Source organism: Mixophyes fleayi, chromosome 7 (genome assembly GCF_038048845.1).
Source record: "Mixophyes fleayi isolate aMixFle1 chromosome 7, aMixFle1.hap1, whole genome shotgun sequence".
Taxonomy (NCBI): Eukaryota; Metazoa; Chordata; class Amphibia; order Anura; family Limnodynastidae; genus Mixophyes; species Mixophyes fleayi.
The window spans coordinates 130405446-130429311 of record NC_134408.1 but is presented as its reverse complement, the minus strand read 5'-3'; the positions used below and the strand labels follow the sequence as shown (position 1 = coordinate 130429311).

The 23866-nt window shown below is 35.5% G+C and overlaps 1 protein-coding gene across 1 annotated transcript in view; it reads right to left on the bottom strand.

Moving 5' to 3' along the window:
* FIGN (fidgetin, microtubule severing factor) overlaps window positions 1-23635 on the bottom strand; it is a 123579-nt gene extending 99944 nt beyond the window's left edge. The window contains exons 1-2 of the mRNA XM_075180745.1: window positions 23333-23635; window positions 22485-22656 (exon numbers count right to left, since the gene is read on the bottom strand). Of these exons, the coding sequence (XP_075036846.1) occupies window positions 22485-22509 (25 nt within the window). The 5' untranslated portion in view covers window positions 22510-22656; window positions 23333-23635. The remainder of the gene's footprint in view (window positions 1-22484; window positions 22657-23332) is intronic.
* Between the last annotated feature and the right edge of the window lie 231 nt (window positions 23636-23866).

Here is a 23866-nt window from a genome sequence, read left to right as displayed (position 1 = left end):
TTAAAAAAATATATATATTTTTTTTTTTTGCTCTAGATATAGTAACAAGAAATTCGGTGGCCATACAAAAGTTGGAGGAGACTTTGGTTATAATCAATTGTGGAATTATATTAGTAAGAAACTAATATTCTCTTGCCAATGGAATGTATAATAATCAAGTGTGTGTCCATCAGAGTATGCATTGCATCAATATATTATTTAACAGTTATTATGTTAAAATATTATATATAAATGGTATTTATTTATTTTTACAGAAACTCCCATATTCAGAATTACAGACATATTTATATTTATTAATAGATGAATACTTTCTACTGGATCTGATAAGAAAAGCCTTTGTAACAATTCCTATCAGAAAACACAACTATATTGCATTCAATACAAATATAGAGGCGTCTACATTAGTCCATGACCCAATGTTATTTCAACAATCTAAATAAAAGAAGACATTTATTTTCTTCAAGGCTTTTTATATTGTCAGCTCTGTAAAAAAATTAAAAGAAAATAATAAATAAATAAAAATAAATAAATAATGAAACCATGTTAAACTTTAAAAAAAAAAAACATTTTATGTTAGGCACTAAATACATTTATTTTCAAAAATGCTTACAAAATATACAAACACTTAAACACTTAGTGAAATTAAAATAAACATTTCAACCACAATAAACAGCTTTAACCTAAAATGTTCTACTTTACATGGCAGCAAATTAGAACCTGATGTGAGAAGCTGGAATGAAATATTCTGGATCCAAATTGTGATAACTGCAACATTTCTTCCTATGTATCTGGTAATTTGACTTCATTTTGCCCTCTCATTTTTTAGCGCTTCCTATTTTTTTTGCCGCTGAACATTATTATGGGCAAAAGGTTCTTTCAAAATTGGTGAAAATCCCAGTAAAATAGAAGACTACAATTCTTTACTCTGTCCTTTTGGGAAAAGAGACTTCTATTTCTTTAATGCATTCTAACTATCCCAGCCTTAGGCTGGTACTGTATCCCAATAGCTTTTTTTTTTCCTTCCAGAAACCAGTTCACCTACACTAGCATTGCTTATCTTTGTTTTCTGTTTAGCAGAAAAATTGCTTTTATAAGCCAGAGCTTTATAGAGGCATCAATCCTTCCCAAGTCAGCTCTTACACTGCTTGTATCCAGACTTTGCTCTGTAAGCAAGCAATACAAAAAAAAAAAATTATGTTAAATCTACAGTCACAATTCACATACGTAGATTATTTTACATCCATCTGATAAGTAGCCAGTGGCAAAAGGAATTTATTTTACCGTTGATGCAATTCAGCACAGCAGTAAAACATTAAATAACCCATATTTCCAGAGGAGATTCTGCCACTTTTCCAGTTTGCGAACAAAAGCCAACGCCTGATTTTTTGTGATCGGTTACAACACCTTTTTTTCCTGTGCACCAGTGTTCATAAACATCCACGTGTAGGTTATGGATGGTACTTCTGCATTAATCTCAATATTTACACAAGAGTGGTTTTGGTCCACAAAGTTACTTTTGTGGACCAATAAATGGTGGAGGCACAAGTAGGGATCACCGATCCTTTGACAAAGATTAAACTAGCATGCATGCAGGCAGGCTTTTTTTTTTTAACATAATGGATGACTAGGACTCACCTGTGCCATTTTTTCCAGGACTGTGAAGTGGATCCAACCAACTATGCAAGTGTGGTAGGGATATTTATTGGCAAATAGACCATATGGACTTGTCATTTAAGCAATTAAAGTTCTGGGGGTAAATGTATCAAGCTGAGAGTTTTTTGGAGAGTTTGAAAAACCAATCAGATTCTAGCTGTCATTTATTTAATACATTCTACAAAATGACAGATAGAATCTAATTGGTTGCTATAGGCAACATCTCCACTTTTCAAACCCGCCGGAAAACTCTCAGCTTGATACATTTACCCCCTGATGTTAGAGAGCTTTTTAAAGCCTACTTGTCACCTAGACACAGTGAAAGCAGTTATTTTGTGGACCAGTATTCATGAGAATTCAGCATTCACTGTCTGAACACAGGAAAACAAAGCATCCATATAATAATCTATATATATATATATATATATATATATATATATATATATATATATATATATATATATATATTTATTTATTTATTATTTATTTGAAAAGGTAGGGTGGACTTCACTATGCATAATCAAGTTCAGCTACAGGTGATTCTACGGCCCAACTAATGGATAAGTATACCCCTTTTAGACACATTTGGGGGAATTAAATGCACAAAGGGTCTATTTTGCAAATGTGAACCCGATCCAATCTCTAACCGTTGGATAGATACACTATGTTAGAGGGCATCTCCCTAGTACCTTTCAGTGAAGAGCCCCGATCTTCCGTGGGCTGAAACCTATTGCCACATTTCGTGCTAGTCAGTTCAAACCACCAACATTGGTCGCAGTTGGGGGTGAGGGGGACTTATAGACACAGCCCATTTACCACCTCCTACCTGCTCAAATAAACCCGTTCCTATACTGTGGACTATAACAAGTTTGCTAAATTAGAAAAGCTCCACCATGCGCTCATTCACTCCTATGCAGCAAGTGGCCATGTTACTTGGGAGGTGCTACTCTAACAGACAGTGATTGACAGCTAGACAGATTTGCTTTGCAGAAATGCACAGTGTGGATTGGCTGATTCATACACAATGGGCGGGGCCACTAGTATCACAGCTGCTCAGAACGGTGTCCTAAAGATGTGCGAGAAGGTTTTATTTTACCTTAACAGGGTGTAGTGGAATATCAGGCGAATATGAACAATGCATTTTATCTTCATGTATCATATATCACATATCTGAAAATAGCAATGAACCTACAAACAATGTAGACAGACCATCAATTCACTAGAAACGCCCCTTAGGCACTTTACTAATAAACTGATAGGCTGCATATTGATTCAGCCACCAAAACAAATGCTTCCACTGGATATAAGTGACTGGTCCACTTTAAAAATAACAATGAGCCTTCAAAACAACTTCCAATTATGTGATCGTAACAACATTACCAGAAAGAACCTAATAGTTAATAAATCATCTTATTAGGTCATCAATTGGAATACAAATGTTATGATTTGAAACATTCCATATACCTGATTGATCATTCCTGGTTACAACTAAAACCGAGCAGAGCAAGTAAAAATATAAACACTCTCTATACAGATCGTCACATTATTGATGACCTCTATTATGTTGACAGCATGCTAAAAACATTAGCCAATAGCCAAAGAACCAGAAACATTCTGTTCATTGACACTCTATAAATACAAATGATTATATTCGGCTCTTTAAAGTCTACACAACTCCAACAGACAGTTTTAACAAATTCGCGGAACCGATATTATTGAAAACAGATTTAGGACCTATACTCCACATCTTTAAGCGATTACGACAGAGTGTAGCATGACTTTGCACAATCAAGGAAACAAAAACAGAAGATTAAAGCTGCAATGTCCATCAATAGAGACTGAATTTGTTCTACAAAATATCCGTAATGTTAGGAATGCACATTAATTATTCTGTAGGTAAGAAAATCTTGGTTCTGTTCTATGGTGAACAATAGGCAATTATTACACTAGAGCATCTGCAAAACTAGCTAGATAAAGGGATTTAATTTAAATCGGAAACTCCATTGTTTGACTCCTCCGAACACTTCTAATCAACTTGTCTAATAAATTCAAACTTAAAATTACAATTTGTGTCTGTACTGTTCTATTTTAATATAATAAAAATAAGAGATTAAAAATTAAAACTGTCAAGAGAATATTTAAAAACACAAATGATAAGGTTCAGCTTTAACTCGTTGTTTGTTCGGGGAAAAACACATTTTTTTGCCGGCTGGAAAGGTACAAATTTTGAGCTCTTTTAAACTTCACCTGTCACCATAAAGTAAAGGAAATATAAATATATTGAACTAGCAATTCTTTGAATGTGTGTCTTCCAACAACCCAGTCCTTTGTTTCTCAAGTCAAATGGTATCGAAAGGTGATGTTAGCCTTTATGCCAATCAAAAGAGTACTTATGCCCATAGTTACCAGGTAAGGACAAGTACAGGATGTTTTTTATTTTAAATTTACATTTTTTCTTTTAAGAGGATGCAAAACTCTGTGGGCCTGAGTCATTAAGGAGAGCAAAGTTTACAAAAAAAAAAAAAAAGTGTAAGTTTGCACCTGGGCAAAACCATTTTGCATTGGAAAGGAAGGAAATTTAAAATGTGGGGACAGATTTAAAGTTAGGGAATGTCCTAGATGACCTTTAAATTTCAGTGCAAAAATAAAGCTATCAAGTATTTGTGTGTTACATGATAAAAAACGTACTGTATTTTCCTTACGTGCAAAATAACAAAACTAATTTGAACCCCTTGCATTGTAACATGGTTTACCCAGGATCAAACTTACTCCTTTTTTTGCCTTGCTCCTTAATAGTTCCGACCCTGTGTGTCCACTATGTTACCTTGGAACTTGTGAAGTCTTACAATGCATGCTGTGCTTTCATTCCAATATGTGCTGTGCTGCAATGTATAGAGTTTTGTAATGCTGGTGTTATAGTTTGGTACAAAAAAATAATTTATCAGCAAACTCTCTTACACAAATGTATAATCTGGGGCCTGATTCATTAAGAATCTTAACTTAAGAAACTTCTTATTTCAGTCTCCTGGACAAAACCATGTTACAATGCAAGGGGTGCAAATTAGTATTCTGTTTTGCACATAAGTTAAATACTGACTGTTTGTTCATGTAGCACACAAATATCAACTTTAAATTTCAGTGTACAAATAAGCTATCAAGGAATTGTGTGCTACATGAAAAAACAGTCAGTATTTAACTTATGTGCAAAACAGAATACTAATTTGCACCCCTTGCATTGTAACATGGTTTTGTCCAGGAGACTTAAATATAAAGTTTCTCAAGTTAAGATCCTTAATGAAATCAGGCCCCTAGTCTTTTTTGGCAATGTGCCCTTCACTTTATAGGGAAGTGACAATTTCAGCCAATCAAGTTCTGGAGCGGAACAGGCCATTTCACAGAGTTGCAATGTTCCAGCGATCTTCGAGTTCCACATTTGCCATTCCACACTTTTGGTTTCAAGTCTGCATTTGGCGGAATTTAGTTGGGATGATTGTGGTTAATTCCATTCTGCTTTGTGGTGTGATTGGGGTAGGACCGGGAACACTTAAGAAATATTCTGTTGGCGAAACGTGCTAAAATTTCGCAGGCAAATGTGGATGGAAGTGAATATTCCACTAAACAATTTGAAAAATTAATGTCTGCTTTACTTATACTTAAAGTATATAATTTAAATATACTGATTTGCTAACATTGCTTAGGAGGTTCAAAACTATACCAAACCCATAGCAACCAATCAGATTTTGTCTGATAGTGTTAAGCAATGAAAGCAAATATCTGATTGGTTGCTATGTTTTTAGCGCATCTATGACCAATGTTTGTAAATAACCTTCAGAGTTATGGGTGGTTATGTTCATTTACAGTTCTTCTTAAACGGAGCACAAAATTTAAGAAAAAAAAATTAAACACTGTATATTTTATTGAAAAAATGAAGCTCATTTGTAATTACGAAAAAAAAAAAGTTATTTGTTTAATTGTTTTCCAACAATTGTCACCTAGAAAAAAAAACTAACTATTATCTAAGTAATTCACATTTAGTCTATACTTGGCTTTTTAAATATGCTCATGTCAAACAACTAAATGTTGCCAAGCTCAAATGGTAGTTACGCAGTAAGCAAAAGTCTCACAAGGTTCTATTGCTGGAGGCTTTGCCCTTAATGTGAGATGCTTAGGGCGATAATTTAGAAACCATTCTGAAAGGTCAGGATGCCAAGGCCCCTCACAGTGTGATCGGTTTCACTTACATACCATAATTGGGACACAGTACTACAGTGGCAAGAACAAGATCTTTTCCCATTATTCATTATTGATTAATAATAATCGTCATATTTTGCATGAAGGAGTTAATTTACCTTAATTTGTTTAAAATAGCTGGCATTTTATATTAGCTATACTTTATATTTAACTAGAGATTATCGCCTACAAAAAACAAATTTAGCAGTAGATATAGCAATATGGTGAAAACCTCACGGCCAGGACAAAAATCGAAGGGGACCAGAGAAAAAAATAAAACTGGAGCCCCCAACATTTGCCATGAATGAAATTATTATTTTTAAAGTCTCAAAATATAAAACTACCAGGGGTATCTTTGGTGCAAAGTTCCAGTACCTTATAAAAGAGACGAATGAGTGTTTTTACTTAAAAGGCCACTAAACCGCAAATTGTAGCATGAACGTGAAATAAATTGTTCTGCGCAAAAGCAATATTTACGGCAGCTCTGTTAAGAAGTATAAACTCCACACTCCATTACTGACAGCTAAAACCCCTCAAACATCTTTAGGACAGGGTTGTAATGGTATTCGATATAGGTAAAAAAAAAGCTGAACTTAATTAACTGAGTTTGTGTGATATCACTGGCTCTGCCCTTGTTTAGGAGCCGAAAAACAATATACAGTATATTTCTGCAAAGCAGGTTTGCCATTCTGTTAGTCACTCTGTGCCTGCTCTTGTAGAGAAGAACCTCCCTTGTAATATAGTAAACTGTTGCAGAAAAGTAAAAGAATATGACGGACATATAATGGTTATGTATAAACACTCCAGCTACTTCATGTATATTATTCAGTTGAGAAATACACAGCATATAATATATAATAATGTCAAATAGTGACATCTTTTGCTCTTTAAGTCCCAAAATGTTGTCCTTAGCCACAAACAATAAGATATATTGTACAAACTGATTTGAGTCAGTTCAAACCAACATAATAAAAAACAAAATCACTTAACTTATATCAAGATTCTCAGTCTCCAGAGATGAACACCTCTGCAGAAGCAGACAACATTGGCGAACAACAATTTAATCTGTACTTTGTTTAAAGTAGAAATGGATTTAATATCCATGGAAATTTTTGTGTGTATAACTAAAGATATGTTTTGTATATTTGCACAAGAACTCAAATCAAATAAAGCCAGCATACAGAAGTGGCAACTCAAAGGTTTATCCAAGAATTATCTTAATTATTGTAGTAAAATATTTTGATGAATCAAGTCAGATTAAAAGGAAAATCGTTGACTAAAGCAGAGCAAAGCACCGCTGCACCTAAAAACCTCTATTCAGAAACAAACCTTCATCTTAATTGAGCTGCAATACTACTAATTTGACAATTGCACAATTTTAAAATGCTCAGCGTGTGCATTAGTGTCTATTTGTATGTTTTTCCAAGATTTTATTGGATTCCACGGCAAGTTTCACAGGCAAGAGGCAATCTGCAGTTTGAAGTCCCATTCCTAAGATCCAAATCAGTGGTCGAAGTGGAAATTTAGAAGTGGCGGTATGAAAAATATAATGGGAATGTAAGTGAATGGACTTTGATAGTTTTACAATGAAGGCAGTAGGAGAAGTGGCGGTATGGCGTACCACCGTATACATCCCCCACTTCCACCATGGATCCAAATTAGTTCTTAAGGTATTACAGGATCACAGAACTGAAGAGATGACTCATTCGGGCCCAAATGCAGACGTGACTAGGGGTGGGCTGTGTCCAACTTCTGCATTTGTCAATCTGTTACATATTCTATTCATTAAATATAAATGTGCACTAATGTATACAATTGTAAGACATGGGCAGAAGCACAAATTATAAATAAAAACCTTCCTAGGACAGCCTACAAGCCAGTGTTCAGTAACATAATTGAAGGACACGCTGGTCCTCAAAAGTACTTTAGTTGCTAGATCCCTACCTCAATTCCCAGCATATCAGTCATTGTAGAGGGGCAAAGTGTTCTAAACCGCCCTGCAAAATATTCCTCGCATGTTGCCTTGATTGTTCTCCGTAATATCCCAACCACAACACACAGCAAAATGAATTGACAGTTATCACCCCAGCTCTCTTTATATTCTCTAGAAGACGTATGGAATGACACTAAACCAAGGTCAGGATTTGAAGATTGTATGGCCAGGGCTTCGGGCCTTTACTTTGCTAAACTTTTGCTGGTCTCTATTAGGAGGTATGTCCTGGCTGGGAGGGATACCAGGCCCTTGAACTTCACCCAAAAATGCCTGTGCACCTATGTTTAAGCCTAATCATGTGTCATGAAAATGATGTGAATAAAGTTTATTGGCCCTTTTGTAATCTTTACAAAAAAAAAAGCATCTACTGGTTATAAATGTAGTCTACTCCCTTTCTTTCCAAATGTTTTTTTTTATTGACATTCTGAAGTAAAGCAATACAGAATACAATATTGGCGGACATGGTATTTTAAAGGACTATATATAAAGTAACATCATACAATTAATATCCATTATGGACTACAATAGATATTTTTTGAACACACCATATAACAATAAGGTGCTTAATATATAGATCTGTGTTTAATGTATATAAAATACACATATTTATAACTAGGTCGAGAACTATTTAAACGTTTTAGGTAAAAGACAAAGATATTGCCTTATGTGCTCCGTGGCCGCTGTGTGGGAAGGTACCCCCATTTTACAATAGAATAGGTGGGTCATCAGCCACAATGCTGTAGTGAGTCAATGTAACTCTCCCACATTTCAAAGCAATGTTGAACCTTAGACTCCATAGCAAGTGAGGCTTCAAACCAATCCAACTTGAATACATACTTGCCAACTCTCCCTGAATGTCAGGGAGACTCCCTGAAATAGGGGTGATCTCCCTTACTCCCTGAACGGTCTGGCATTCTCCCTGATGCTGAGCCAGTACAAGATGTGGTTGGCTTCGCCATCTGTGGCATGATGATACAGTTCAGAAATTGTATCCTATGTCCATGTATTGATGCCTATGGAGGTGGCCATTTTCATGGAGACCAAGATTTAATCAAAGACTGACAGGTAAGACAACAAGACTTCAGTAATGGAGACACTTCAGTCTCTAGAGATTCATTAGCTGCTTTTCTTTAACGCATAGTTGCATACTCTCCCGAAATGAACGGGAGACTCCTGCATTTCCGGGAGACCTCCCGGGCTCCAGGGAGACTAGGGCAACCTAGTCTCCTACGCAATAGATAAGTGGTGGGGGCAGGGCTTAATGACACAAATATCGTGTCATCTTAGCCCCACCCCCTGCTGTAATTGGCCAAAATTGTGACAATCATTTAGGGGAGTGGCCAAAATGATGCAATTTGTCAAGCCCCGCCCCCACAACCCACTTCCCCCGGGTTCTCCCTGAAGCCAACGAGGAAAATTTGGCAAGTATGCTTGAATATATAAAAAAGCTTTTCTTTCAATATATTGAAAGGAGGAGCCCAGAGTTGTGACCATACCTGCAAAATAGTCTTTCTGGTTGCTGTGCTGAGGGCCACTTTCTTAAGCCAGACTTGCCTTTGAACTGTATCATCTTCCCTTTCACCATCCAACTATACAGTGAGCTACTGTCCCCCTACTTTCACAATCACTGAAATCATTAAGCAACACTTTCTAAGCATGATGATCCACCCCGCCCCCCACCCCCCACACACCTTTTATCAAATAGAATTTAAAACTTTATATGCTCCAGTCTGTTTATTTGTACCCCTATTTTGTTATTGCAACTCGTATTTGATTCTTCAATTAGCTTTTCGCTCATGTTTGTAATCTAGGATTGCAAAACAAAAAATTAAGTTAAAAAACAGGGCACTCACTCTGTGCAGGCAATGGAGCCAGTGAAGGGTGCCAGGGGAAAAAAAAAACTCAGTCTACAATATTTATTCAGCCTAGAGATTTGGCTGCATTTGCAAAATCCTCTGCATTCTACGGAGTGCTTCTCTCAGAAAGAAGTGTACTCCCAAATTCAATAAAAATTATTTATAAGCACGACTAATGTGGAATTTCACTATAAGCATGCTGAAAACGAAGACGCTACATAATATATATTAAAAGAAGTCATCTCCTGCTGGTTTATTTCCTGAAATCACTTGCAAGCCATTTAATCATTAATGAACTCTAACTATATAAAGAAAAAAATTGATGCAGAAAATGCATACTACATTTAAAAAAGTACAATGAACAGGGATGGATGACTAGCCTACAGCGCCCATAAGCCCTACATCTAGTCATCATTGTGGTCCTTTTCAGATCTGATCTATTAGTATATATCTAAATCAATTTTGACATATTGCATGAAACACCAGTTTAAATAAATACCATTATCACAGTCAGTCCCTTGTAATGATTAGTGCACTCATTTTTGAGTAGTCTTTTCCTGAAGGTCTCGTGTGACACAATCTTGACTTTTGTCCAACATAATTTTTATCTATTAATATCAACCTTTTTCAACACCGCAATCTCACCCAGAGCATTTAATAGTTTTACAAGGGACTAATCCTGCAGTTAAACCAACTTTGAATAAGCCAACATAGAGGACCCAAAACTTTAACTCAATTAAACTTGTATTTTAGGTGCTTATATGTGGGTAAGTGCATTATATTTATACTTTTATTGTTAAACAAGTGGTGACAATACTTAATCTATTTGAGGTTATTTGGGCATCCAGATCTATGTCCAATTTGGTCACACCTTATGGGGCCCAATTAGTGTGGTTGAATGATGGCCAACAGCCCACACTGTGATATACCAGCTGTCATCTACATTTTCCACCAGTCCCGATTGGTTTCTAACTCTGATCAGATTAAATTTGTTGGATGGTTTGTTCTCATATAAACATGATTTGTGGTCAATTGTGTAAGGGATCGTAGCATCTTGCGCTTTTGTATTGGTCTGCAATGCAACACCCCATTTGTTTCATGTTGTACAGCTCAAGAACAATACATTAGTAATAAAATGAAATAGTTATAATACCTGCAATGACGTTATTGCATATAAGGCCTCCATCTATTATTTATGACATCTATCATGGGCAGCACGGTGGCTCAGTGGTTAGCACTTCTGCCTCACAGCGCTGGGTTAATGAGTTCAATTCCCGACCATGGCCTTATCTGTGTGGAGTTTGTATGTTCTCCCTGTGTTTGCGTGGGTTTCCTCCAGGTGCTCCGGTTTCCTCCCACACTCCAAAAATATACTAGTAGGTTAATTGGCTGCTATCAAAATTGACCCTAGTCTCTCTCTCTTTCTGTCTGTGTGTGTGTGTGTATGTTAGGGAATTTAGACTGTAAGCTCCAATGAGGCAGGGACTGATGTGAGCGAGTTCTCTGTACAGCGCTGCGGAATTAGTAGCGCTATATAAATAGATAAATGTTGATCTAACAAGTCTACTGCTGTTGCTCATACAATAAGTTGCATTATTGTTTTGCTCTTTATGTAAAGGACAAGTGATTCACACATTAGGGCATGATTTTCTAAACAATATTTAATCCAAATCATGATATTTTCATCATTATATCAAGCACAGGAGCTGCACTTACAATTTTTTCCCCTCTAAAAACTATTAAAAAAAACATATATTATGGACGCAACATACTACATCCATGACCTGTCTGGCACCTATAAATACTATCGCAGTTTATGAAACTCATCATGATCAATATTTTCACAAGAGCCTGTGAGTGTGAAGGAACCGGCCAAGGCAGCTCCACAAACACATATGTTCCCTAACGAGACTGGTTAGAGACTGGCACAGCATTCAGACTGCTCGCACAGCCATCTGGTAGCTTCTATCCTAGCTTCCAAGCAGTTCAGATAAATCTTTTTGTGCTGTCAAAGCATCAACACCACATCACCTAGAATACGTCTCTAGCTGTGACAAAATATCAAAAGTACACCTATTTCTCCATCACACAGTTTACAAGACTTTGGCACATTCACTTCATTTAAATGTTAACTGCTAATTATTGTTGGTTCCACTTAATGTCTTTAAACTTTCAAGGACAGTCAAACAACTTGCAGGATCTTTCTTTGATTAACAATGTCTGCACATACACCACATTTACAAGCAGTGTTATCACAAGAGATAAGATTTAGATAGTGCAAACAGTTCAAAGCATAATCAGTGGTCATGACGATATTAGACATTCCAGAATATATAACAAATACCTATAAGATGGGATAAAAGTATTGTGTTGTTTACTTAAAGTAATGATCATGGAAACATATCTGATCATCTAAGAAACTATTACTTTAGATATATTAATTCCATTAATATATTTTAAACCGGATTCCCTTACTACCATCGGTAAGACCAGTTCTCCAATCATATTTACATTTTTCTGTATACAATTTGAAACAAAGTAGGAATAGATAGAATTATATTTAAAAAAACAAAATCTAAAAGAAGCCAAATTGTTCTTATCAACATAGTATCCCCGAGCTGAAATCTCCCCACCGAGACTCTTTGCTGTTAATTGCCTCATTGTAGCGAAAGAGGATTCCAAGAGTGAAAAAGAACTCATCTGAACTTGCCTAGTGGCACTGAAACCACCTGTTGATATTTGTAGCCTTATGTGAGTGGGTATTTAAAAAGAAAAAGCCTTACGAGTGAACAAGTTTTGATTACAAATAAAAATAACAAAGACAGAAGCAGGCAGCTAAGTCAAACTATGTTGCTGTAGCTCAATGTTTATTTTGGTTTTCAAAATTTTGTTTGATTTAACACAAATGCCTGGTCTGTAACTATCCTGTACATGAATGGTCAACTGCACTTTGTCCTGTAGATTCCTGTGATCACTCTTGACCTATGCCAATTTTGAAACGGATATATAAAACGAGGGGGAAAAAAAAAAAAGTATAATATATATATATATATATATATATATATATATATATATATAAATAAATTTCTATAATTCCTGTGATGCTGCATACAACAAATTGCATTGCACAATTCCTTAAAGACAAAACCAAATCCGGTTCGGCTGACTCATCTTCCCAAGTACCCCAAAAAAATAATTCTAATGCATTTTCTCCTGCAAGTTGAGATAACACAAAAGAACTATCATCAACATAAACATGAAAAAAACAAAAACATTTGCCATTCCTGATGTTGCTGAACTACATATCCCATAAAAGGTCATAAAAACTGACACCATACAACAATATGAAGGCCACAGTGTTGGATCTTCCAAGTAGTAAAGGTTCAAAACTGAAACAGGTCTGAAGCTCAATGTATTTGTATTCAGAATAAAAAAGGCCATTAACACACTGGCTATTTCGAATGCCATGTCTTCCTTTACTCAGTTGGAACAAGAGGGGAAAAGAAAAGGATTACTATAAACTATCAAATTATTTTGAGTTACCTACAAAATATTCTGTTATGAAGGCTTTTTTTTTTCCCTGTATCCCTACACACAGCCACAGAAGATTAAATATAGGCTCAAGTCTTTCTGTTCACTGAAACAATCTTGTAAGCATCTGGGTTTACAAAGGCATAAAAGAATCTAGTTACCTTTTTTTTTTTTGAGCCCTTTTGATTTGGCTGCTCATAGCGGAGCCATTCCTGAGTGATGTCAAAAATAGCTTTTGAAAAATAAATAGCGAGCCAACAAGTGCATTCAGATATATTCTTGTTGGACTTTTCACTGCAGAATTCTGCTGCAACTTGAAACAGCTGCTTGATTTAAATGTATCTCAGGCATCACAGTGATGCCAATAGACTATTAGGTCTATGGAAAAGGCAAAGACTACAATTAGAGCCTTCATCGGCCAACAGCAGGACGTTTAACCCACAGTACTGGGCTGTGGTGCCACACAAAGCATCTCCCATTGTTTTTTGGCTAGAAAGTACAATAAAAAAAATATATATATATATATATAAACCCCAGGTAAATAGTCACTAGACAATAAAAGAAGAAAATATAAATCCACTGGTAGTTCAAGACTATTTAAAAAAAAAATCACTGTATACGGTTTGTATTAGAACAGAAAGGCAAATGTATTTATCCAACTGGTTAATTCCAGAGAATGATCACATGATCAAGGAGTCCTAGCACAAATTCACACTTTCAAACCGATGATCAGAAATAATTGTATTGTGACTTACACTATGGCCCATTCCATTGTCTCTAAGGAAAAAGGATGTATGGCGTTATAACATACAGAATGAAGTAGCGTATGAAATCAAACAGGTGTTCTAAATGAGAAAAAAAACCTAAAACTCTGAAAACACATCCTGAAGAACTGATTCCGGCAACATTAATGGGTCTCATCTACAGGTTTTTTTTTTTAGGTCAATGGTACCGAATGGCAAATGGTCACTACACTTCACGCAACACAGCTATTGTGAACAGGTATTTACAGGAGGTTGTCTAAAACTTACTTTGCAGAGCTGCTATCTAATGAACAAGTTGTTCATTAAAATGAAGGAAAAAAAAACCCACAAGCAAAATAATACAATAAACACTGTGTGAAGGAGAACGACTGCAACCCAATGACAAAGGTTTATGTAGCACAATAAAAAAAAGAAAAAAGAAAAAAAAAGTTAATTCCTGTGAAGGGGATAATGACAATTATGTGATGGTTGATGAAATAATGAACAGAATATTGCAAAAAGATTTAACACTTTCATCGCCAACAGCATCTACAATAAATTGCACATGAAAAATAATTTCCAAAATCTCCCAACAGGTATCCTATGTTCGTGACAAACCATCCCATGCTACCCCATACCCCCCCCCCCCTCACGCCCAATACACACACATAAGCAGGTTTTAATTTTGATCCCAGATGAGCTGACACTTACAAAACCCAAACCCACTTATCACAATAATGAAAAGACCATTAAAAACAAAAGAAATACAACTGTTGCAGATATCTGCAAGAAAACACAGAATGCATGGTCAATGCTTTGCATAAAACTTGTACATTTAAACGGCCACACGAGGAGATCAGAAAACAGTCAGCTTTACATCGTTTTAGGTTATGCATTCAATATCTTTTGTCTATTACAACAAATAATCACAAATATTTGTCTGCTTAAATCCGACTGTGCCTGGTGGTTTTGCCCATTTCTGTGCAGATGCATTTTATCCTTTCCATCCACCCCTATTAGCAACAGGTGGCAAATGGATAATAGTTTTATGACAAATGTAAATCACATCACCCACATGCCTTTCAAACATAACCCTCTTCACCCCGTCTCCTCCACTCTTAACCCGCTTATTTTTCAAATGCAGTTAATTGTGCTGCAAAAACATCATCGGTAATATTTCTACACTGGTTATTGCAATTGTAAAAATAAAAACAGGAAAAATGTAGAACACAAAATAAAAGACAGAACATATAACGTGTTCGAGAACATATTTTTTTTTTTTTTTTAAATTAAAATCAGAGCTGTGCACTGCGACATGTAAGCACTTTATTTTTTGTCCCAACAACCCTATGAATATCCTTGATAAATGCCTTTTATTTTAAGACACGGTAATCACACAGGTAATGTCACCAGGCCATGCAGTACTATAGACCAAATTGCCTTAAGCATATACACAAGACCGCATTCCAGTCATGTTAAATCTTCTCACCATAACTAACGGTTTGCCCAGTGTACAGAGTTTCCAACCACTTCAGCTTAATTTAGGAACAAAAAAAAAAAAAAAAAAAAAAAAGACATATTATGGGTGGGTGCCGCATTCACAGTCGAATCTACTAGAATCTTCTTAAGTTGTCCAAGATAATTACCATGTTTGTCAAACTTCATCACAAAACATGTGCGTCCAATTAGCAAAATAGCAGAATTTGTAAATACCCGGTCAATGTGACTCAGAGCAATGATCTATTCCACACATGTGGTGTTACCTCACAACTTGGTCAAGACAGACTTCAGCAAAAGAAGCAAAATAGGATATATAGAAGGTAAAATCACTAAACAATTCTAAATCCTAGTAAACACAGCGCACTGACATTTGGATTTGGTCAATCACTTATAAAATTATTTGTTTGATATCTTTCTCTCTCTTTATACAACAGGTGACTCAGAAGTCATAGTTGTGTATAACAAACACAAAACAAATGGTTTTTGGAACACTGGAAAGTTGAATGGAACAGAGTGCTGACTGCACTTGTGCTATCAATAGGACCCTCTGGTTTAATATATATATATATATATATATATATATATATATATATATATATATATATATATATATATATATATATATATATATATACATACACACACACATGCACACACACAAGACACTACTTACAGACATTTGCAAGCCTATTAATGCTCAAAACAAGTAAGATATTATTTTTCACATAAGCTGCGTTTCCTAATCAGGCGTACAGACTATATGGGCGACGAGGGCTATGTTTGACATGGAAGTACTCTATTATTTCAATTAACAGAGCACCTGATGAATGCAAAGGCACGTAGATCACTAATAAGCATAAAAAAGTAAAGCAAAATATTTCAGCTATTTAAATAGGATAACAAATTTACAAGCAAAATCTACCCCTGAAAAAGCATTATGCAATAAACCAACGTTTGTCATATCATGGTGAAAAATATACAGAGAAATTGGATCTCAAAACAAGATTAGTGGCATCAGCGCAATTTGGGAGCAGAAAGAGCTTTTATGTAAATGATCTAAAACAATACCCAATTGACTGACAGCGAAAGCAAAACAATATCATAGAACATCAAGAAAAATAAAACAGAAGCACAGAGCTCACTTTTTAGCAGCTAATTTAGAGAAGAACGCTGGCACGATTTTTTTTTTTAATAAAGAAATCATCTCTAGCATGCCTAGATGGGGTTAAGTCAAGTCATTCAAGATCTTATTCGAGTGACATGATTTAACCTCCGTGGCACAACAGGTACCACGCGGAACTATTTTCCTTAGAATATTTTATACAGACGGAATCGGGAAGGGAAATGCCCTTTTCTATTTCAAAAACTTAACGTTAACCCTTCAGGTGCCAGCATGGGAGCTACTACCAAGGGGGCACTCAAAACATTAACTGTTTCCTATAAATAATAATTACATTTAGGCAAAATCAATGTTTGGGAAAAGGTTCTGTTTGCAGATGGACAGCTCTGCCAATGGAAGCGAGATAAAGAAAAACAAACAATGCTCTAACATTGTGGAGCTATTAGCACATCCAGCTGTGGCGGTGAGTGGGTTAAAACCCTGGATTGAGGTAAACATGCTGGGATGGAAGATTTCATCCATCCATATCCCATTATGTGACAAATCCCAAGCTTTAGAATCATTCTTTCATAGAGAGCTGTGTCAAAAAAAGAAAAAAAAATCCTCTTTTGTTCAGGCAAAACAAAAACAAAGAATTAGCAGCAGTTTGCGTCTAGCTGTGAAGTAAGTTAATATACACTGCTGTTGGAGAAGTGAATACAGAGTTCCTGGCAACAGCCAGCATTTACATGCTGAAGTAATTACAACACATTTTCGTATTAGCGTTTCCTAATTGCAGGAAATTAGACTCCTGCTTTATTAGGACAAGCATTTCATATATTTAAAAAAAAAAAAAAATGGCTTACTCTTTAATCCCATATACATAAATACATGGAAGTAAAAACATTAAAAGTACCTTATTTTATTTTTTAAAAGAAGGAGAACGCAATCCTTCACTATAATACATAAATCGATAATTTAATATTACACCAATGTAAGCATCTAGAGCGGTATTACGCGGATATATGACCCTGGCCCCCTTATACGGACTGACCTGTATTCATGCATTTTATAAAAGAAAAAACAAGCCTTAGTGATTTTCGCTGCCAGTTAAAAGTGAATTATACAAGTAAAATAATGCGTCACCAAGCAGCGCGGCGCAGTTTACATTTTAGAGGAATACAATATATTTAGGCTAAGCTATGCCCCAAAGCATCTTATTTATGGGAAAAAGTGATTAGATACAACTATTCTGTTAATCAGTGTAAAGTATAACCTGATGTACATATATGCAGTCACGTCTGATCTTCCTAAATAATCCATACATATTACCTCCTGGCTGGGAGAATTTGTTTGTCTTAGAATCCTGTGAATAAAAGTCTTGACATCTACACTCAATTTTATGAGGGCTTAGTTCATTCTATTTATATCATTGTTAAACTATATTGTATTTTGGTTACTTAAATTATTGTATAGACTCTAGTTTTGAGAATGTCATGTAGACTCAATGGAAAACGTGATGTGCCACAGAATTATTTTATCATTTTATTCTATTATTATTGTACAGAGTGCATTGAATAACCACTACAGATACCTCTTTTACCTACCTGCTTTCTCTGACTGGCAGGCAGCAGAGGGTCTGTTTAGCTGGGCAATTTGCAAACATGTGGAGTTTTCATTGAAGTCAGCAAAAGGCTCATAAAAGGTATGTCAGAGAATCTACTGATTTCACCCACTTGTGTCCTTAGCCTGCAATATTGCAGTCTTCTTTGGCAACAGAAGAGTTAACAAAGAGCTCTTTATAAACACACAAGGTTGTCTAATTGTACTGCTATTTTTTGACACTTGCTTTTATCTATGTTTAATAACGGGCAACGTGAAAAGAGCATCTTACTAATTGTTCAGTCAATCCCTGTGTTTCTTATGCTGCAGTGAATTGCACCACTGTATTCTGCAAAGTTCCCCCCTCTACTGCTTTGAGAATTCTACATAATAATTCATTATTCCGCGTACTGAAGAAATTCTTGTTCTGCACATCCAGTTTCTAGACTTTTACTATCAGTGACTCAGGAAAAAGAGTCTATAGATGTATCAATTATTCAAGTTCTGCTAATCAGAAGCATACTGGGCTTTAATGCCTCTCAAGAGTATGTGAGTAAAAGAGACATTTTATCCCACACCCCCCTGAAGTAAATCAATATATCATGGTATAAAACCAAGAAAACCGTCAACATTCTGACAATACATATAGATTATCCATCTTGCTACCCTGGAATGCAGTATTGCACCACTGTCATCAAAGTGTTAATATTTCAGCTGTATTTTAAAGCTTGTCCCTTTGGGAAGGCTCTGCAAAGGCTGATTTTTTAACCCCTGCATTGCCAGGCAAAACTAAGACACAGCTATTTCGCCCCCCCCCCCCAAAAAAACAAATTTTATGTATTATTGCTGAATGCAACAAATAACTGTTATTTGTTCTCATTGCATGGCTCAGCTTGGATTTTTCTGTTTAATACACACACATATATATTATATATATTATTTTTTTTACAAACATTTTGATTAGCTGATTAATTGTTGATTAGGAATGCGGCAAGATCAATCATTTGTGCCCAGCTCTTCCTGAATACTTGCCACTAATTGAATCTGACAGTCCAGATTTTTCCTTCCACTAAATTTAAAATACAAAACACATGGAGGTCTCTGGCAAGGTCTGTGGTCAAAATGAGTTCAACAGTCACAACAGTTCCAAATGGCAAAAAAATAAAATAAGAAATAAAAATCTAAAAAATAAATTGATACCCCCTTTAGAAAACAAAATCTCTACCTAAACGAAGCAAAACAATTATATTTAATGTTAGCAACAATTAAATCTTACAGTATTTATTTTAAATAAGTGGGGCTTCCATTACATTGCAAAGCCACGATTAAATTGTATTTTAGTCACCAATGACACAACAGGACGATGTCAAAGGCAACACGCCACAAATGTTGTGTTTTCAAAGAAAAATACAACTCTAAACGACCTGTAACCGTTAAAAGTCTACAATGTAAATGTCATACATAATATTAGACTACTTCTATTCTGCTAAAGTTTTAAAGCCTTTCTCTAACAACCTACTGCCTTACATAATTGTAAATCAATATATAGTATATAAAAAATAAACACAGCAAAGCACTAAAATGTTGGCATAATATACAACAGTACAGTAACACACACAACAAAACAGACCACTACTATTCAAAGACAAAAAATGGCTTTTGGTGTTTCTAAAACAAAACATAAAAAACCAACAACACAACAGGAGAATCATATAGTAAGTGTGGTGATCTATATAATATTTTGAATTTCCTGTTTACAATCTCAGGTTACAATTAGAACATTAGGAAATCATTGAGGTAGGCCAAAGGGAGAAATGACATGCGTATAATGCTATGTTTTCCTCCCCTGTAGCCATATATTATCAACAGCTTGTATACAAAATTACAAACAAATTACAATTTTACAGATTTCTTTTTGCAAAAAAAAGTTTTGTGAAAATCTATGAGAAAAAAAGTAATTACTTAATTATTACCCTACCTGTTGGACCTATTAAAAGCCCCATGCCAATAGCTTCATGATAAGCAGCGAGTGCCATTGATACAACACAAACAATGCAAAAATGTGGTTATAATTTGTGTAACTGCTTGCCCTTTGATAAATGACTCTTAAATCACCCATTTCACAGTAAACATTGATATCTCAATGTAAAACACAAGCTCATAAAATGTTTATGCTACTTAAGACATATTTGTGTGTTTTATTTAAGGATAGCAAAATACTGGAGCATAAGTTTATTCAACACTTATGACACAGAGAATGATCATAAAAAAAATAATTGTGGCTATTGGATAATTCTCAAGTTTCTTTCCACTGTTTATTTTAGTAAACAGTGAAAAAAGCACACAAAGTCTTAAGTTAAACCTTGACATAAATCACTAAACAAGAAGCATGACACAAATGTAAACAAACAGTTAAAATGTACACACACACAGATTAAATGTGCTTTATCACTTAAATGCAGTTATATTGAGTAGAACATTAAGTTCTTTTACAATTGTGCATGTAATGTGATTTTTGTGTTTTTGCATTTTTTTTTAGGTTTTGTTTTCAAAAAAGTGCAGAGCAAGTCCTTATTTTGTTTTCTTAACTTGTTTTATAAATTTAGGATTAAAAAACATCAAAGCAGTGTTCTCATAGAAGCCAAGTTTTAGAGGATCAGTGTGACAAGTCACAGCGTGATAGATGTTGTTCTTGATAAACGACTTGTTCAAAAGACACACTGTAGCTTTCATTTCCTGACCAAAACACACTTTTAATTTGCAACAGCAGAGAAGGCAATAGTGTGTCAATCCCCAATTCCCAGCTTTTCAGTCCAAAACAAAATACTTAAAACTCTGCTGCATTGAACAGACATTACCTACCCCTGGGAAACTTCAGTACTCTCTCCCCCCCAACTAATTTAATACATATTAGAATTCGTGTTGTGTAACTGTGCTGGTTATTAGTTTGTGGGACCAGCATCAATTTAATAAAACAGCAGTCTATATTTCTAAAATACAAACGGTGCACATGGATTGTAAATGCAGGATGTACAATGCATGTGCACATTCACAATATATAAATAAAATACATTTATTTTATGGACTAAAATAATGGAAAGGCTGCAAACCTCTATCCTCTCAATTTTACCCTCAGCGTACTCTTGTTGATTTCAAAATTCTAAATGTAATATCCTTCTCATCACCAACAGAAGTCCAATCTGCTCAGAATATATATTACAGCTTTAAGATCACACAGGGAAATCACCCATCTGGCAATCAAATTCGCTTCAACAGCTACGGGAAAAGGTTTTTGCTCTCCACAAAACATTCCCCACTCCAGATTATGTGCATGCAAAATAAACAGTCTACTTATTGATCTTTTCACGTCAACAAGTACCACAATTGCAAAAAGGCAATCAAATAGGTTTCATTAAAAAAGTGTGTATTTGCATACTTTTAGGAATTAACCTAAAACATGTCAATGTTTACAGACATAATATAGCTGTGCTTTATTTAGATTTTGCAATAAAAAAAGAATATATTGGGGAAAAAAAAACCCTTCACAGATTATTTGATAATCTCTTGAAAGATCTAGGAATTTATTGTACAGACTTACAAGCCTTTCTACCCAGAAGTTTCCTATTTTTCTTTTAACATGCTAGATGGCTATAAAAGCACTAAAACCAAAAATCTCTTTAAATCCTTCATACTTCATCTCAACTGACCTTTAGTACGAGGGGTGGGGGATAAAGAATGAAAAAGAGAGAGAAGGTTAAAAAAATGTCAGTAGCTATTTTCCTCAAACAACAATTAAAAAGTAAAAAAAGAAAAAAAAAAATCACATCAAAAAGAAACAACATTCACAAAATAACCTTTGCAACCAGATCATTAAACAAATCGATCACCAGCTATTTTGAGATGTAAACAGGATTTTGCCAATTATATTAAAGCTGGTATACTGAAATAAAAGAAAATCAAATAGCAATAACCAACTAGGTCTATTACAGACATAGTGCAGATTAACCTAACAGCACTATGGATTTTGTTATTTACAAACTCTTCTTTCTCTCCGGCTGTCATTATGCAACTTTAGACTTGTGATATTGATATAACAAAAATAGTTGTATGTAAAAGAATAAACAAAGTGGCTAAATAAAAATAAAAAGATTTGTGTTGATAATCGCTGAGTATTGGAGAATGTATGAAGCGCAGAGTTCTACTTTCTCCCCCCCAATGCTATTAAGCTGTCATTATTATATTACACACATGTGAAGAAAATTCCAAAACTGACATACCATATACACTGCTGCTGCTGATCATGTCTTTAGAGGCTGCACAAGAGGCGGAATGGGATTTTTCACAAGCAGGAATTCCAAAGGTTGATTTTCATTAAAGCCACTTTTCCTCAGCTATCAAATGTCACACTGCCTTGAAAACGTGGGCCCTTTCGTCAGGTATTCATTTAACCTACATGCATATAATTAAGGGTAGAAAGCAACATCAACAGAGATCTCAAGATCAGACATGGAGCATAGTGAAACACAAACCACAAGACATGCAAAACTGTGTCACATTCACTCCCAATGAAACCAACAGGAGTTCCATTAATAACAAGACTTTATTAAATTATGCAGCTCCCCCCCCCCCCTGACCCTAACAATATGCCCACCATGCTACACCCCCCCTCTCTCCCTTTCAAAATGCTGCTGAACATATTTCATAGTAACAGATCCCATGATTGTTGCAGATCCTGTCATTAACTTTTTGTTTGCAAAAAATCCAATATGTTCTTCTGGGCCACTTAGAACTTTAGTGGTGCTTAAGATTCGCCACACCCTGCTGTTTTCACTTTCTTAAATCATATTACAATTAAACATCCATTGCCACACAAACAAGCTCCCTGTGGATCAGCTACTATTGCCAACTCATGCTCCCAATTACTGGCCAGGAAAAGCCAACAAATACAGACACAGCAACATGAGTGCACGTTAAATACAGATGCCTGTTTTTTGTACATGTTGCAATTACAAAAACCCTAAAAACTCAGTATTTACAGTGCAAATTGTCTGCAGCCCCAGTTTAAAAAATAAAATAGACTCAAGTACAAATCCTTCACTGTAGGATATCAAAAGTCACCACTTACCTGCAAGTGTGACACAGGAAGCCTTTAGGTTAGTGAAGCATCGATCTGCTGTATTAGCTGATGAATGGGGAAATCGGTTCAAGTGAAAGCGGCAGTTCATGATTTGGAGCAGAAGCAGATAGTTATTCACATGCTGCAATAGAGGAACACTGTCACTCTGCTGCTGGGAAAAAAAAATAATTCAGCCTCACAGAAACAATACAGGCAGATTTAAAGGGAAGGGAAATTAAAAAAAAAAAAGCTTGAAGTTTTAATTTGTGTTTCAGGCATAAACCCCCTCACCAGGGTCGCAATCTTGTTTTCCTTGTACATGGGGGCTGGACTGGTTGAAGCATCAGGCTGGCTTCTGATGGATGTGAAGTAGTCACTCCCCTTGTCCCTGCCCCTCTCTCTCCCCAGTCTGAGGTATGCAAGGTCTGCTAGCACTTCCCCTTCTGTACTAGGCTCAATGTCCCTATGCATAGAAAGCAAGCCACCGTCTATTTATTGCAGGCAATGCACTGTGCACGGACAGGGGATATCCAGATTTCTCCT